The sequence below is a fragment of the Haliaeetus albicilla genome, chromosome 26 (genome assembly GCF_947461875.1).
Source record: "Haliaeetus albicilla chromosome 26, bHalAlb1.1, whole genome shotgun sequence".
Lineage (NCBI taxonomy): Eukaryota > Metazoa > Chordata > Aves > Accipitriformes > Accipitridae > Haliaeetus > Haliaeetus albicilla.
In genome coordinates, this window is record NC_091508.1 from 14,915,170 (window position 1) to 14,933,616 (window position 18,447).

The 18,447-nt window shown below is 44.0% G+C and overlaps 1 protein-coding gene across 1 annotated transcript in view; it reads right to left on the reverse strand.

Moving 5' to 3' along the window:
• Positions 1–18,447, reverse strand: part of BRINP1 (BMP/retinoic acid inducible neural specific 1) — an 87,902-nt gene that overhangs the window by 26,446 nt on the left and 43,009 nt on the right. Inside the window, exon 3 of the mRNA XM_069772048.1 lies at positions 994–1,184. Coding sequence (XP_069628149.1) covers positions 994–1,184 — 191 coding nt within the window. The remainder of the gene's footprint in view (positions 1–993; positions 1,185–18,447) is intronic.

The following is an 18,447-nucleotide window of genomic DNA, read 5'->3' on the forward strand; positions in this document are numbered from 1 at the left end:
CACTACAGACTTAGCAATGTGGCAAGGCTGGAGGTCAAGTACATTAGAAGAAGCAACAGCAACAAACTCTGTACTAAAATCAAGACCTTTTACCACTGCAGAATTCCTCTTAGAAATAGCAGTTCTCAAAAGACAGACATTTAAATGCACACTCCAATGGGCTAAAGAATGGTAAAAATAATGCAAGAGAAAAAAAAAATCAGCAGCAAATATCAAGAGGAGCTGCTGATTTTCACCCCTCCTGTTTTCAATACTCAGTATTTGAAACGTTTATGCAGCACCAACAGCAGTGCATGCTCATGGGTTAATGGCCCTACAGTACTCTGTCTTATGTCATCACCGACGTATTCTGCTTGCACACACAAACCTCTCTGCAGTCCTTGCATATACATTTTGAATTTTACTTAACTACTGTTTTTTTCAGAAGTCTACCCCATGTTACTGCTTTCACTTATGCATTCTGCACAGGCCTATCTGGCCGTCTCTTCCCCTGCTGCACATGCTCCATACCCAACTCCTTGAACTCCCTTTTCCTGGAGCTCTTTAAAATTCCTCCAGTTCCAGCAAGAAAGAATGCTTTTCCCCCTGCATTTAGTTTCATTCTGAAAAAAAGAGGTATCAACACATTCTGTTGTCAAATTAAGGACAGAGGTGCAGGAATGACAGACAGGCTTCCCGGCTAAATGAAGCATCTTTATCTTGATGCACACCAGTACACACATGCTGTTGTCAGAGGAGCACAGGTGCACACGTACCACAGATGCCAAACTCACCCGCATCGCGCCGTGAATTCATTTGCAAAGGCTATTTGTACCCTGGGGGTTTTCACACCGTCTGACGATGTGACAGGCTGTGGTGGGGGGAGCTGCAGCCTGGCTTTGTGCTACCAGCCGGGGTCCACGCAGGACGGCCGTGGTTTGCAGGTGCCGTCCAGCGCCTTCGCCATCCCACCGACACCACCCGTGTAAGAAAGCAGCCCAGGTTGCCACCTACCTCCCAGGGTGGCAGAGATGAGGATGTGGGTGCCGTACTTTTTGATGATGGTATCAATGAACTGCTGCGTGGTGGGTCTCCTGCCCAGGAGGCGGATGCTCCTCTGAAACTCAGGCATCAGGGGCAGTGGGTTGTGGAGCAGGTCCCTCCGCTCGATGGCTGTGTTCCTCACCTTCCAACGGGCAAACTCCCTATGCGACAACACAGGAACACAACAGGGGTGAGGCTTTGAGTCCAGAGGGGCAGGGAGAGCCACTGAGGGCAGGGAAGGAGGATGATGAAGGGGACAATCCTGTTGGATACCGCCACATGGATACACACGTGAGGCCACAAGGCTAGACAGAGGGGGAGGGGGAGGAGAAGAGGAAAAGCGAGACGTTACTGCACAATAACAACACACTTTGAGGATCACACATCTGGGCTGATGAGGAGGTAGCCTCAGAGTCTCCAGAGATGTCTGGCAGAAGGCTGCATTTCTCTACAAAGAAAGCAGGCTGGTCCTTTCGCCCTCTCACACTTTGGGCTCTTACACTTCTCCATAAAGCAGCAAATTCTGGTTTCTGTCAGCAAAAGGGCTGGTCAGATAGACTAGATCTAGACCAGTCTGATCATTGCTATATTCCCATGTCCACAAGCCTTCCTGGCATGCTTTTGGAAAGCAAGGCAGAAGGAAACTCACTTTCTCCAAACATCTTAATCTTTCAGCACCAAGAGTACAGCAAAAGATCGTTTTGAAAAACAATACGCTTGATAAACCATCTAAAAGGATCGATTCAGATATAAACAGAGGCCAGGATGAAAATGGAGGGTTTGTTTTTCTTTCTTTTTTTTTTTAAAAAAAACCTATAAAGTGATTTTCAAATCCCTTCTTTTAAACTGGTAACAACTGGGAAAAAAATAAAGTTAATGTTTGCAAAAGCAGCTCTATTGCAGGTATCCATTTTGAAACAACACAGAGGGAAATGCCTAGAGAAAACCTTGTACACCTGGATCTAAAAATCAGGCCTCTGAAATACATCACCAGCTGAGCACCTAAAAGGTGAGAAACCTATTAATGTCCTTTGAAAAATATTGAGAAAGGCCTTCTTAAAAGGAAAGGATATCATTTATAACTACTCTCCTACAATGCACCTGCACTATCTTAAGCTATCTCCCAGATAATCAAGTCACAAGCTTCTCTGACATTTTTCATTCACTTATTCCTGTAACTCAGATTTAAGACAAAAATTTCATTTAAATAATAGGCATGACAATACCTGGCACTGACGCGGCACTTTCTATCACTGTGTGTCAACCAGTGCTGGCAATCCCACTTTGCTGGTAGAGAACCTGACATGCAGGCAGATTTAGGAAGTGCTGTCAGTCAGTTGCAAAGCAATGATCACAAACCAGATCTTTTTTTCTCCAGGTTGATTCTATACCCAGTCCACTTTATGTGTGTTAGGTTATTTTACTTAATGCAATTATGCATGTATTTATTTTGATTGCACCCCAGGCTGCCTAACAGCAGTTGCATTCATTAAAATAGCAAAGTGCCAGCTTTTTGCTTCAAAACATCTCCTTACACCTGAGCTAATGCCCTCTCTGCAGCTCCTAGGCTTTCACAAGCCAAGTAAAAATGCCAAAACAAAACACCCCTCTTACCACATCCTAAGAGTCATTAGTGTCAAACCTTGAAATCTGCAGAAACACTGGTCTTTTCTAGAAAAACCTCTGTCAAAAGGCCAAAAAACACCCAAACACAACAAAAACAACCCCCATACACCAGGATCTTAATACCACGAGTGGAGAAAACATAGACCATTGGCTTCAAAGCTGTCTGCAGATAATGAGTACATTATCAATGTCCATGTATTCACTGTATGGAGTAGAATATAGGGTTTTTTCTCTGCTGTGCCAGAATAGTGTAAAAGTCCAGTACTTAGTATCTGTGGAATAGGTATGTTCAGGGGTCCCACAGCTGATTTTAATGATCAATAAAATCTTAAAAGTAGACAGATAGCTTCTCTCTGACACTACAAAGAGGTTGTTCTAATCATTCCTGATTAGAGTGGCAATCCCAAGTCTCACTATACAAGCAAATCCCCTTTGCATGAAGAAGGAATGGTCCCTTCAGCAGTTACACTGCATGGGAACATGCAGATCTGGATGCTAAAAGACAAGCAAGGTTTTAGGAACATGGGAATCTCTATTTATTCTATCATAAAGATCATAACTAGCAAGCATAGGAAAAATGCTGTCTGTGCTTCCTCTCCAAAGAGACGGTTATTACTTATTGTAAAACTCAAGCACACTTTTGCTTTCAGATTACTGCTTCCTGCAAGCATTATCAATAAAGTCAGGAGGGACTCGAGCCCTCCAAGAGCCAGCATGCTTTCAGAAAGGGCTGGGGGAATGCTTTATGTTCCCTGACAAAGTACAGAGAATTTGCTGCTGTTACTGCCAAGTTAACTATCTCAAAGCGAAGACCAGAGTTGAAACATGCAACTGATCAAGTACTGATATATCAACACCCAAACCCTAGGAGTGTCTCAGTTCAGTGCATGGAGATGAACAGAGCAAACAGTTACAATTTGGACCATGCACTGGAAAGCAGTGGGCAATAAAGATGGGAGAAGGTAGGAACAGAGAATGAAAATTTGGTAAACAGTGTGTTGGGAAAGTGGGTTCATTTTTTACATCAGGTCCAAGATCATCTCATGACACCACTGGCAGGAGTCAAAAGAAGGAGGTTAAAAGAAATCATTGCCATATCTTCAACCTTGCCTGCTGCCAAGAGACAATTCCAGTCCCCATTCATGCAAGCCCTTAGCAACATCCACATCTAAAACATCATAGTGAAGGAGACTTTTTCCACTCAGTTCTTATGCATGCCATCCCTCCCCAGGACTTCCTACTCCTAGGGCATATCATTGAGGTGAAAGCCCAGTTCTATTATACTCTCCAAATGCTTGGATGTGTGGCTTTCATAGCTGATGAGAAAAGCTGAGCAAATACGTTATGATGAATAATTTATGCAACTAACTTAGATGTTTATCTTCTGCTCATAGAATATCCATGAGCCAGTTGCAATTCCCTCTAATTTATGCATTATTTGAATTTACTTAGTGACATTTTTCAAGCTTTTTTTTTTTTTAAAGGTTTTGCATAGTATTTCGCTGTATTCTCTCTTTCTGTGCTGTTGATTGGTTGGGATTGGTCAAGCAAATGATATGGTATTGTTAAGCTTCCTGATTAATGACCACAAATACGTATTGGCTTCTCCAGTTCCTGAATATTTTACATTGAAAGCAACCCTCTAAATACTAGCAATCTTCCATGTCACCTATAGAATTCTGTGCTGTAAGATGCACCCGAGGCCAAGATAATGGTACAATTTTGGAAAATGGACTTAACATTAATAGATACAGCTAGTGAAATCACTTAGAATTATTGAGGTGATAAAAAAAGAGAGAGACTTACAGGGAACAGTATAGCTCTGGCCTTAGGGAATGATCCAACCTGTAACTCCTGAATTCTTTGAAGAAACACCTCCAAGAACAGGTTTTCTATTAACTTTCAATGCTAGACTTAATTGCATTTTTTGCAGAAGCAGCTGCTATTGGCCAAAACTGAATCCATGGCACTGGGCTAGGTAAGCATGCTCTCGTCTGTTTGTCATCACTGAATCCTTGAATCTGTGAATCTTTCGAGGATCTACCAAGGCCTTGGATTCATGGATGATGTGTGCAAAAGGGCACTGAAATCTTTCCTCCCAGAAATCATTCTTGGATGCCATTTCATTGCTTCTCAGAACCATCGGTGACACCTCAGTCTCAGTGCCACTGCCTGGAAAGCACAGGTGAAGCCTCTACAGGTCTCAAGGCTCTTTATAAAAGAGAAATATTGCACTGTTGCTTGCTCATTTTCCAGGTGGAGAAGTTGCAAAGACTTGACCAGGATTATGATGGCACCCCACGATACAGTTAGGATTAGTACAGAGTCTTCTGACCCTCAGGGGAAATCCCTAGCAAGTACCTGAACTTCTGCCAGTGGGGAAGCTTTTAAGGGCTTCGTAAAGATCATAAACCTCTTAGCAAGGAGGAGGAAGAGTCTGTATCCCTGATGCAGAAGCGGGATAAGGAGAAACTATGACCTAACGTCTGAGTAGTGGGGGGAGAGGCACTTGTTTATGCTCTAATGTCTCGCCGGCGTAGACAGCCCATGCTAATGTGGAGCATACCCAGGAAAATGCCTGCCAGGTCAGCGGAGGGGAGTCTGCTCTCTAATGTCTGGTGAAAGCACCAAAGAGCCTACTTTTTTAATGGCTGGAAGGGGTAGGAAGTGCTAATGCTAAAGGGGGAAGGGAGGGAGGTGAGAGGAAATAGAGGGATGAACTACTGCCTTAAGGAGGCAGATATGCATATTTCAGGCCTTTCTCCTTGTCACAGTAAGGGGATACATTTCATTTGTATAGGGCTATATCTGAGAAAAGACTTGCCCCTTCACAGTTTGCGTTAATGAGCTCGCCATCAAGGCCACGCATGTCAGAGACAAAGGGAGCCACTAGGGATGTCTCAGTGCTCATTAGCACTATGACCCCTCAAGGGAAACAGAAAAAGGGGGAAAAAGATATTGAAGAGGGAGGAAAAGTCAAAAGCCTGGAACGGGTACATCACCCAGACCCTCCACTGCACCAGCAGAGAGGCTAGGAGAATCCAAGGGCATGTGCATCTCTACCCAGGGTGAGAAATCTGAAAGAAAGAGGCCGTCAGAGCAAATTAAATTCCCCATTTTCAAATGGCCAAGACAACCAAAGGATGTAAGTGAAGAAACAAGTTCAGTACAAACCTTGGGGGCTGGCGCTTGAAACAAAAAAGAAATTAAATGCATTAAACAATGATCGAGACAGAGACTGTTTGAAAAAGAGGAAAAAAAGCAGAGCAGGAAGACACTGAACAAAGCCTATAACTGTCATGCTAACTGGAACACCCCAACACCTCCTGCTGCTGGATATATTTCCTTCAGGGCCTGCAGGGCAGTTAGTGCATCCCACTCACAGTGCACACTCAGCAAACAGGACCAGCCCCACCGCTCCCTGGGAACTTGGCAAGGAGAAGGCACCAGCTCCTTTCTGTTCAGTGGTTCTTTATCTTTTTTATAGAGCATAGCTCAAAAGCCGTCAACTGCTCCCATAAGTGATGAGCAGACAGAGCCTTTCCAAAGGCAACACGGCTTTTCAGTAACAGCAAGATACAAACATTGCTTAATGTCCTCCACCTGGCATACTGCACACTTTATTGACTCTCTGATGTCAGCAGGATCCCCAGTCAGAGACAGAGAACTCCTAGAGCCTTCTTGCTCTCTTGGATTTTGGTGTATATACAATGACGTCCGCCTAGACATGTCTTTGCCCCTTGTTTTCAGCCAAGCGCCTCACAGTCATTAACACAGACATTTTTGGACACCCCTATGTATGTTGCAGGCAAGTGTTATTAGCTGTTAAAATGAGTGTGAACCAAACCAGACAGATTTTAGGCCTTGCCCATGTAAAACACAAGTTTTGTGTTAGCATCAGACACTTAGCCCAAAGTCTTCCAGAACCCTCCCAGATGCTACTACAACAGAGCTGTTGGTCTGAGGTTTTTGTTTTGTCTTTTCTTTTCTCAACCTAATTGTCCCAGTCATGGGCTGCACAAAATAATAGTTATCTTCAGTCCTCAGGGTGATAGCTCTTCCAGGTTACTGTGAGCCCTTGACTCTGTAAACAATGCCATGGGGGCAGGATACGAGCATGACAACAGCACTATAATGCTTATCTTTTACTGCCAGATCTGGCTTAATATGAGTCTGTATGGAGCATCTGTGATTATGGTGGGGTCAGTGATGTTTTATTTCTCGTCTGTGCCCTCAAAATACCAGACAGCCCCAGGCTGAGCAGTGCAATATTCTTTTAGCAGTTTCCTCTGCAGTTTGGCCTCTTCTCTATCTAGGCCAGCATGAAGAAGTCAGTCTTCAAAGCTGAGCTTTTCAAAGGACCTACAAGAATTAGTTTCCTGTAAGCGTTTGGCACTCATCCCCCCTAATCTATTTAAGAAAACTCCAGTCCGTAGATTCAAACTAGTTCCAAATTAGACAGAGGATGAAGCTCTGCCATAAGAGAGAGAAAAAAAAAATACAAAAATCTAATTCCAGAGAAGTATGAAAAAGAAATCACTTAAGCTGAAAGTCTGACAGCATTTTGCATAACAACCAGGCAAGCAGACAGGCTCACATATGACAGCTGGCACGTGAATAAGACAAATAAATTGACTATTGATCTATTGATAAATGCTGTGCTGTCTGCAGCAGTTTTATTCCTATAAGGGCATTTACCTGGATAGGACTGAACCCAAGGAGAAGACCATCAGTGTTTGGATCATTCAACAGAATCATACGGCAGAAATAAAACTATGCTGTTGGACTTACTCCTTCACCTGTCTCCACAGGACAATGGAAAAATCTTCTGTTGCTTTTTTTCTTGGTCTATACTTTGGCCATGTGCTTGGTGTTGACTGAGGTGTCTGAAACATCAACTACTTCCCCTTTTCTGGGCAATCATTTTAGCCTGTTGGAATTTTCTGTTACAAACAGAGTTTTGTTTTCACCTCTCTGCTATTTTTCTTAAAAATATGAAATTGTTCCAGGATTGAAAACTCGGAAGGTTTTTTGTAGGAGAGGGAGGTAAATAATAGGTCCAGAATGACATGAAGTTTGCAAAAAGCAAAAAGAAAGAAAATTACTTCAAAGTTAGGTGGATTTCATGCGACCTTGAAAGCGCCTTGGTAAACAGATTGTTCCAGCACTGAATTAAAAACCAATCAGACAGACATGACTGAGTCTTGTGTTCTTTCTTAGCATGGGACTACACTTGGGTCTCTTAGGAGGCAACATGTAATTGCTGGGTGCTGAAAAGATTGATTTGTTTAAAAAAAGATGAAGCTGGAAGAAATTTATTACTAGAGTCAAAGCCGAGTGATTCAGCATAGGTAAGTACAAGTTAAAAGATAGGTCATTAAATTTGATGATTACTAAGTTTGCTTATTATTAAATTTCATCACGGCCAGGACATGGCTATGATTCCTAGTTGTGACTGCAAATCTAGACATAGCTACCATTGCGATCAGACAATCACAAGCAAACATGGCCAAGTAGGTTACTATCCCTTCAACTGAATGGGGTCGCCTCCAAGTTACATGTTTATGCATCCTCAGATAACACATAGTGATTTCTAAACTTATTCAACAAAGACTAAACTCACCAGCTACCTTCATCTGTCATCTATTGATCTGTTCTGGTATTTCACCTGAGTCAGCTGCTACAATTCCCTTTCATCATTCCCATCAAGTTACAGTGCAAACTGCTTGTGGGACATTTATTCCACTCAACTTTCCCCATAATGTTCTTTGTGCAGACTTCATTGCAAAAAGCACACACCTCGGGCACTAGAGGTACCCTTTCCAACACCAGCCTACTTAAGCCTTGTCCACCCTGGAGACTTGCTTGTAAGTAGTTCCCATTACTGTTAACACCATTTCAGCCGTTTTCAGCATTGGGCTGATAGCACTTCTTCTAAGCCACTACAATTTACATAGTGGTTGATACTTGCTGCTAGAAGCCAGAGTGACATCTCTACAAGAGCTCCCAGCATTGTTAGCACCGCTGCAGCTTAACAAACATTATCAACAATAGGAAATGTTCTGTTCTGTTGCTGTTTTCTTCCTAAAAGCTTACCTAAACTAGACATGGTTTATTAAGCTACTGAGGAAGCTATTCTAACAGGCTGCAGGGCCCTGTGCTCCAAGCACTGGCATGGACAATAAAGAGACACCCATTCCTTCACTGTGAATTATGATAAAAATCACAAGAGATGCAGCCAGAACAATTCTCCACTAAAATATCTGAGGTAGCCTAGAGAAACTATGAATCAGGCATTTTGAGTTCTACAGTTATGATTACAATGACACTGATAATTTTTATAACATGGTCTCCTGGATTTATGTTTCTATGAGTTTGACCCAGAATTCAGGATCAAGCAGATCCTGGGAAGTCAAGCAGCTGCCAAGAAGATGCTTTCAAAGAACAGCACTTTTGAAGCAACAGATGGAAACATCTGAGTCATTGAAGGAATTTTAGATATTCTTGAGGAAACTTGGGATAATTGGTATGACTTTAGGTTCTCTTCTCCTCACTTCTTCCAATTCCCTTCCTGTACACTCCTTTGCTCAACACACGATTCTCGTCCAGAGAGCTGATGGCACACATCAGCCAATTAGTCTTAGCCAACAACAGGTTGGAAGGGAAGCTGAGACACAGGATGGTGAGACAATTAACTAAGGCTGTATAGGAGCACAGGGCATAGACAGGAAAAGGCACCAAAGTGTTCAGTCTTGTGCTGTAGCAACTGGTATGGGAAAAAAAAAAAGAAAAAAAAAGAGACCTCTTCACATTGAAGTGTTTGTTTGGACTCTAGTAGGTTAAAGGATTGAACTCTTGATGAAGTCCCTCCTCCTATGGCTAAGTAGTACATGAAAGCATTTAAATCTGTTACTTTTGAAAGCAAGTTTGAAATAGAAGACAGGCAGACACATTTTAATTTATAGAGCAGATAACAAATCACCCAGGGGAGAACTGGCCCATGCTAAGTCATGGTGAGCACTCTTTACCCCATGGAGCCCCTCAGCAAGCTAGGCCTGCCCTGCCCCATAATTCACCCCTAGATTCACTGCCTACCACTGTTCATATGAGCACAACAGCATGAATCAAAGACTGTAACAAGAACATAGCTTGGAACAAGTCATTTCATTAAACTGCACTTGCTTCATTTCCTGAAGATATAGGTGTGTGGACTACAGGCTTTTTTTCCTTATTTTAGCTGTAGCAAGCTGATAACCTCAGCCTGTGACACCACAGCCCCAAGCTTTGCTCTTTACTTATCATGATTCACAGTTAACTCAGATGAAAAAACTGTGAGAAATGTGGACTTGAACCTTAATTTCTCACATTACAGGCTAGGGTACCTGGCTACTGCACTACTGGCAACTTAAACACAGCATTTGTCAATACTAGGAAAGTCAGTATTGGAAATTTAGCCTTGACTGCCCTTCTTCTCAAAAAGCACAAAATTTTCTCCAAAGCAGCATGCAACCATGTTTCAAAACTTGAACTGTTGTTAGAAAATGGAGCCATCACCCCCCTCCGGTCAGTTGTGCTACTCACTTGGCAAAGGCTCAAATTCACTATGTCAAGTGGGGGGGGGGAAGAGAGAGTGATGTTTAAATACAAAGCCCCTCCTGCCTCCTACACCCAGCTGTGCCCTCAGGGCAGTCCTGGCAAAGCCACCTGGGCACAGCTACCACACTTGCAGGCTTGGCAAGAGCAGGTAGTGATGGGAAAGCTGCCCCCTCTAGTCCACCCCCTCGCCCCTGAGTCATTCTCAGCTGATGGAGGCACTAGCCATCATGTAAGGCAGGTGCTGGTGGGCAGCTTGGATGCCTAAAGACAGCCAGTTGACAAAGCCACCTGTTTACAGCAGGGATCTTTTGCTGCAGGCTAGCTGAGGGGCTTTTGCCCAGGTTAGGTGAAGTGAAGGGGGTCCATACCCATCCCTTCAGATGGAAGAGCATGCTCCAGGCTGCATTTAGAGAATATGCAGGGAAATCATGACTTGCAGAGATGCAACAGGACAGATGGACCAATCACTGCCTGTTCATAAAGGCATACCTAGATCCAACACATCATCACCAGCCTCAGAATAACCCAGATGTGATGAGGACTAACATCCTTCTTCACCCATGCCATTGCAAGGGATCTTGCAGAAAGCATTTGTGAGTACATGGTGGAGGTATAAGAGTCCCAGTGAACAGAAACTGTTTTGACATCATAAAATAAAACCATGTTCCCCTCCCACACTGATCCTTGCTACTTTATTCCTATAGTGCTGTGACATTATTTTCTCCAAGTTGGTTTAGGAGAAAACAGTGGTTCTCACAGTTCCTCAGGACATCGATTTCTGTGCCTTCACCCTAAGATCTGTGGCTCAACATCCCTTTAGTTTCCAAGCTGTGCTTTTATGTTCAGGCTACATGCCAAGGGTTGCTATTTTAAGTGACATCCAGTAAGCAGGGCTATACACAGTGGCCATAGGCAAAGGCTGTCCCCTCTCAGTATAGGATTCAGATGGTAACCAGGCCTGAAATTACTGGCAAAGGGCATAAGGTAAGAGGTGAAGGGCTAAAAAAATTAAGCTGCAGAGTATAGCTGCAGCAAAATTCAAGCCATCCATAATCAGAGACATTTGTGCTTTGATCAAGATTAAAAAAAAAAACCTGTCCCAAAAAGCCTGTGACATTTCAGAATTACAGTAAAATTGAAGAAACTTTCTCTAGGAAAAAGGTGACCCATTTCCTCAGACTACATCCCTCTTTAGCAAAAAAACTGAACACAAGCTGTGAGAAAGCCTTGAACATTCCCTGGTTGTTCCAAAATCTCATTTCAACAAAAATCAGTTTTGATGTATTTAATTTTCATTCCTAGTCATGCCATTTCAAACTCAGACATGTTTTGATGGAGGAAATAAAAAGACTACAATAAAATAAAAATTCACAAACTCTTGAAGAAAAGCAATCTTTTTTGCATGCCACAAAGTGGCCTCCAATAAAAAGACAACCATGCTTTTTGTGCAACACTTCATAAAAGAAAAAGCTTTATTTTTGTCCTGTCCTATCCAGAGAACTGGGACTAGTGAATGCAAATGCTTGTGTTTTCTGGAATCTGTTTGTGAAGCTTTGAAGGACTTGGTTATTCAGGCACATGCTTAGCAATTTCCCAATCATAAGTCATGTTTCCTTTAGCTGTTATTTTTGACTTTGATACATGGATCTCAAAGCACTTTTAAACAAATGTGTCACTGTCGACAGAGAAGCTAAGGCAGCAGGAGATGAACAACTTTTTCAAGGAAGAGATCCAGCATGCAGCACAGCCATGAACAAAATTAACCCAGATCTAGAGACAGGCCAAAGTATTTCACCAGCAAGGACTGAAGTGGATGGTGGGGTCATGGCCAAACTCGCTGCCCCAGGCAGCTGCCCATTTTGCCGGTGCCAAGAAACACTCCTGCCCAGAGTTCTTGCTGCCTGCTCAGGGCTCAGTTCAGCAGGGTGCCCCGCTTCCCACATCACACTCGGTAAGGCTAAGGGTGGCAGTGGCAATGGGCAAACGCAACCCCACAACGGCCACAGAGAACAGAAGCAGGGGCAGAAGTACATGTCTATTAAAAATCATTAGATTCCCAAGTCCCAGCCCTTTGGGGAGGACTTGTACAAGGACCACGTGCAAGCAGGGGAAAAACATGGAGTGTGCTGGAGTCCTGCCACAGGGAGGGTATTGGACCTGATCTATAGCAAAAGTGAGAGTGATCAAATGCACGCCCCTGGCATTTATCTTCTACAAGATAATAGGACCCCAAAGGCTGTGAAATTAATCTAATGAAATGCAAACCACTTCCTTTGGGAAGGTTATGTTGATTGCCGACTCTGTTGTGTTCAAATCAGCAAAGAAGAACATGCCGGATGGTCTGGGAGAGAAGGTTGAAGATCTCTAAGGCCTCCAGCAATGCTAGTGTGTACCACTTCAGGTTGTGCCTGTCTGAATTCCTGCAATTTTATGAATATACCATAGCCAGGAGACTGTTCTAGTGTAAAAAGGACCACCAGAGTGCTTCCTTAGCTGTCTGAGCCTCAAACACACCTACAATAGCTGAGAGGGATTGTTACACCCATACTGTGGGCATAAAATCTGCAGCACGGTGGAGAGAGTTGAGTGAAAGGGCAGTACACACAAACTGCAAACTGCCCCATAACACTCACAGAGCCACATAAGCACCTGTCTGCACAAATCACTTAATTCAGCTACAAAGCAAAATCCACTCACATGTTAAGGTCCAGACGTGAAATTCAGGTCTTGGAAAAGCTAAGAGCGAAACCTCCTCAACTTCAGTGCAGGCAGTCTCAAAGCCCAGCAGGTCTGTAACTGCAAGCAGAGCCACTCTCCTGCATCAAAATTTAGGGTTTGGGACAGAGGACTGAAGCTGAGCCCTGCTGCTGAGCAAAGGGCACAATCTCCTTCCACAACTACAGGGCTCTTTCCTGTAGGATAGAATAAGGCCAGCTGCAAAGATTTATAACCTCACCATTCAAAGTCTGTTTAGGGGGAAAGTGAGGTCAGCTGCGTAGGGAGGGTTGTGGTTTTTTAAGTTTAGTAGGGAGTGAGATAGAGGGTGGAGGGGGTTATTCTTTAGTAAGGGCTCTTATGTCTCAGATTTTCATTTTGGCTTGGTAAGTATTTGTGCTTTTATTGTGGCTTGGGAATCTTTTGCTGAGTTTGGGTGGGAGCTTCTATGGGGTTGGTTCTTCCCCTCTTGCCTGTGCTTCTTTCTTTCATGGTAGGCTTTTTTGTTTGTGTTAAGTTGAAGTCAGGATCTCTCTGAGGTAAGGTAAGGGCAACTTAGTCTGGGGGTATCAGATGCTGCAGAAAAGCTAAGGAGAAGACCTCCCCTCATGGTTATTTCAGGGGGGTGAAGACTGGGCAAAGCAAAAGCACCAGCTCCTATGCTAGCTACAGCCATCATATGGCTGAATAAAAGGGATTGTGTGCTATTGTACATCTGAGCCTCTGCTCAGAAATAATGAACTGAACCCCAGAATTTTGAAGCACATGCATATGTATATATTTATCTACTGAACAAAACAACAATATCTGCAATGCTTTTTATTTGCCTTCTGGGTTTTGAGATTTAAAGACTTGTATTTTCTGGCTTTTCTTTGCAATCCTAAAAGACAGCCTATTCTTATTTTTTAAATGGAAGTTGTGAGTTATACAATTATATGACTCAAGCCTGGAGTACTTAAAGAAGACAGGAAAAAAGCTAGTATGAATCCCTGAACTCTTACAAATATTGGAGGAAAAAAACCAAAATCTGTGCAGTCTGGTAGAGAGTTGGTCCCAATGTTTCCTGCTACTGACTAGAAACCTCAAAACTCCCAGTGCCCAGGCAAGTGTCAGGAAGAAGGGGGACAGGTTGAAGTCTGCCTCCTTGCCATGGGTTAGGTAGTTATCCCCTGGGGCACAGCCCTACCCTCTCCTGAACTAGGGTAACATGCCAGCTGAGCTGAGCTGCTGCTCAGGCCAGCAGGATGCTTTAGAGCACTCCCCTCCATGCGAAGGCACGCCGTTTTCTTCTTTCTCCAGCTCTTTGGTGGAGTTGCTTCCCCTCTTCATGCTTCCCAGCCCTCCTTTCTTTTTTTCCTCTCCCCCAGCTGTTGCCTTGGGCTGAGCAGTACAGATTTAGGGCCCTACAGACCGTATTTTTGTGGCAGGACCTAGAACCTGATGTAAACTTTAACTCGTTCGGGGCAGGGGCTCTTGCAAGCCTGATGCAGGGGAGTGAGGCATCCTAAAACTGCCTACCGTAGGAGGAATCAATGACACGGCCCTGTGCAAGAGCATCACCCAGAGGCTTCCATAGTAAGTGCATGTTTTTCTCGCTCAAATATTGTCTCTGCAGCAGACCTGCTTGTCCCTGCCCCTCGTCCTCTTACTTACAAAGCCCAACTGCTGGCGAATTTGCTGATCTCCAGCTATAAGAAGCAGCAACTCCATACTAAGGTGTCTTTTTGCAGCTCTGATGTTGTTCCTGGTTTAACTTATTCCCAACAGGAGATGCACCGGGTATTCCCACTTCCCTGAGCCTCGTCCCCCTGCCTGCCTGTCTCTCTGTGCCCCACTTATCCTCGTGTTTGGAAGGGCAGGTGGTGGCTGTATTTAAAGCCTCAATCTTCCTGGGCACTGAACCGTTACAAACAGCGCACTCATCAGCAGTGCCGAGTTTCACTGACTGATTGTTTTCTGATTCTGTTTGGCATTTTATCCTGGCTGCATAGAAAACTTATTATAAAATCATGTTTGTGTTCCATAGATTATATCTGTGGCTCACTGCGGCGGGAGCACGAAGCATGACAGACAGAGTCGGAGGGGCACGGCTGATGAAAGCCCCTGCCAAGGTGACAGGGGCCAAACTGCAGTGTAGTCGCAGTGATTGTGGAGATGAAAATAAGAGCCCCTTGATCAGCCCCGGGTTATCCTGGGGGTGGTTTAGCTGTTGCAATTCTCCTGACCAGATCTGTGCCACATGCCACAAATAAATGTTCTAAACGCAGATTAGTTTTATATTAGATGACTGCAACGGTCCCTGCTGCTATTAAAAATCTGTTAGTCTTTCCCCAGGATAGCCTCAGGCTAGAGCCTGCCATCCAGTCACACCTGTATCAAGTCCAATAGCCTGTGGTAGAACCAGAGAGAATTATTATGTAGGTTTTCAGTTGTTACTTGGTTTCTGGGAGCAGCCAAGACCTGGGAGATGCAGTCTGCGAAGAGACGACCTGTACTGTCCCAGAGGTATAGGACTGTAATTCTTCAAATGGCAAAACGCTGTGCCTAGCAGAGTGGGAGATGGGGAGCTGTGACCCTGGAGGGTCCTTTTAGTCCCACGTTCCTTGGGTTGTGATACCAGATGCTAAAGCCTCTCTGTCCTTCCACTGTCTTCCATGTGAGCCAAAAAACAGTGTCCTGAGAGATCAGCTAGGCCTGGCAGCAGCAGAAGAGACACTCTGCGTTGCGTATGCCACAAAACTAAAGGCATCTCTTTTCTAACTCTGTTTTTCCCATTTTCCTCTTAGCTACGTTTCCTGAATGGCTCCCAGCAATGCACAGAGCAGTATGACTAGGATCTGACTAGTGGCATTCAACCTTCCTTCCCTTGGCCTCTCTCCTGGGGAGAGCTAAACATGTGGACTAGCATTTGGTCAACAGCTTGACGCAAACATTCCCAAAACAGAAAAGGTGTCGCACAGGAAAAAGTCAAGGAGGAAAACAGAGAAAGTATCACCTCTGGAGAAACAACTAGACATGGTTTGTTGGAGAGTTGGAAAAATGTTACAGCCTCCTTCTCTCCAGAGTTGTTTTTGGTCTCTAAAATATGCACTTCAGGAGGGGGCTCCTCTCTTTCCCCCATCCCTGAGCACAGACAGATCCACCAGATTCTCCTGCCCACTTCCACTGCTCATCTAAAAGCAAGCAGTCATTCACATGTGGCAGAGGCTGGTGGTGCAAAAAGCTTCACATCAGTAGGGCTGGCCATCTGGAACAACCTTCATGTATCTCTCCATCTCATTGACTCTTTGTTCCATTTCAGTCTCAGCTAAAATTGTTATCTTTTTTCTCTCCCCCCTTGCCTGTGACTCTCTTATTTTCTCCCTCACACTGTCTCTGCTGCTATTTATGATTTATTCTCTGTAACTGTCCTATTTAAGCCTGCAAAATGGTTGGGGAGATGGTTTCTGTGGATGATGTCGTAGAAAGCAAAAGGATCCTGTCATTTACTCATCACAATGGAGCTGACTAAATACATCCCAGCATCATGGGAGATGGAAATCTCACACCAGCACCCTGGATTCTTTGCTGCATAATAACAGTCAGGAGCATAGTGTGAAAAGGCCACAAAGCCTTGGAGAAGCTGTCGGGGAGATGCTTACGGAGACTTCTGGCTAAAGCAAGCAGCCTTCAGGATCGGACTGCGGGATCCTCTCCTCGCAGTGAGCTTGGGCATCACCTTACTCCAAAAGGACTGACTGCCCTTTCCTGGAGGAGCAGCTTGGGATGTTATACATGCCATCGTATAGTCTTCATCCAGGGTGGACCATGCTCCCAAGAGCCCATGGGTCCTATGGTCTCACCATTTCTGGAAACCCTGGGATCTGCAGGAGTCAGATCAGCAAAACACGATGAGCCTGTGAGCCTTCTTCCTACATTGGGATTTTTTATCACGCGAATGCCACGCTGCAGCTGGTTCTGGGAAGGCCCCTGCCCACACACTAAATAAATTCTGGTGCGGTGCGCTGCTTCTCTATGGAAACCGTACCCTGCATTTCTCTCTATAGGATTTTTCTCATTTCAGGCTCCATAATAAATTAACAAGAAGATGTTTTCTTTACACCAACCATAGGAGAGACTCTTTTCTGTACTCGATTAATCTTTAGTGATCTATATTAAATATTTATCTGAAGAAACGAGGCCTGTATTGCAGCAACATTTTCTATTATGAGACTTTATCATATCAAAAGATATTTTCCTGGCACTAACTCCTTCGTATATACCCAGCCAGAATTTCCGATGGAAGGGCACCCTTTTTTTTTTTTTTCTCTTTCTCGCCCAGTGACCTTTTCCCTCCATAACAAGCTGCTGATATGTTAGAATTTACTGGGTTATAAACATTTTTTATCGAGTAGGAGGAAGCTGGGTGATTTGGCATCAGCTTCCCTAATAAAACCCAGAGGAGAGGCTGTGATGTTTGACACCAATAAAGGCATGGAAGAAGCTGCAGCCTTCTGGGATGCTGGTCACAAATGACAAGGGGAGTCAGTGAGTGTCAGTCACGTAGCTTCGATCTGCTGAGGCACTTTTGGAAGGAGGCCAGCTTGCTGGCGCAGGAGAAGGAGCTGGGAGGGACCTGGTAAAGGGCTCCTCTGTTCTTTCCCAGCATTAACGAAATTGTGTGATCTATCACACGGAGCAGGGAACTGGGATTCCTAAAGCCTCTTTTCCTGCAGCTGGGAGGTGGAGAGACACTAAACAGTTGAGATATCTAAGAAGGGATGAGGACCTTGGTGTTGGGTTCAGGCACTGGTCCTACAAGAACATGGAGAACTCAGATCATAGTTTGATCTCGAATAAGTAGTTGAATTTTCCTACCTGAGATAGACCTGGCATTGACTATAGATAAACAGAATTATAACTATTTTTACTGAGATAGTGCCAAAAGGAAACCCAGACACAGGACTCGGCTTGTGGCGTCAGGTGCTGAACAGCCAAGCAGCAAAAGGTCCGAGTTCACCAAGAGCTTACAACCTAATACGTCTCTGCCTCCCAAGGGAGCGGCGATTTAAACTGGTCAATAACTAACTCATTCCACAAAAGCCTGAATAAATCATCTGATGACTAGATATACACACATTATAAATGTTTAGTTCTGATAATATATGACTGAGCTGTTATTTTGACAAATAGCTAGTGAATAATATATTTGATGAACTGCATAATATTTTACTAATGATTAATTTATTCATTCGAAACAAACAAACAAAACCCAGCCTTTTCCTCAGCTATCGTAAGGAACTCTAAGTAATGGCTGCAAAGAGCTTTGAGATCCCTGAATGAGCTGTGTCTATTATTCCTCCTTTTATCATTGTGTATTTCTAGTGATTTATTACCAGGGATAATAAATTCATGGCTTATGTTATGGATGGCCTCATTTAAGATTGTGACAGATCCTGTTCCAAAGCTCCTGATTTTGTAATGCCCACTAAAATCTACAGGAATTTG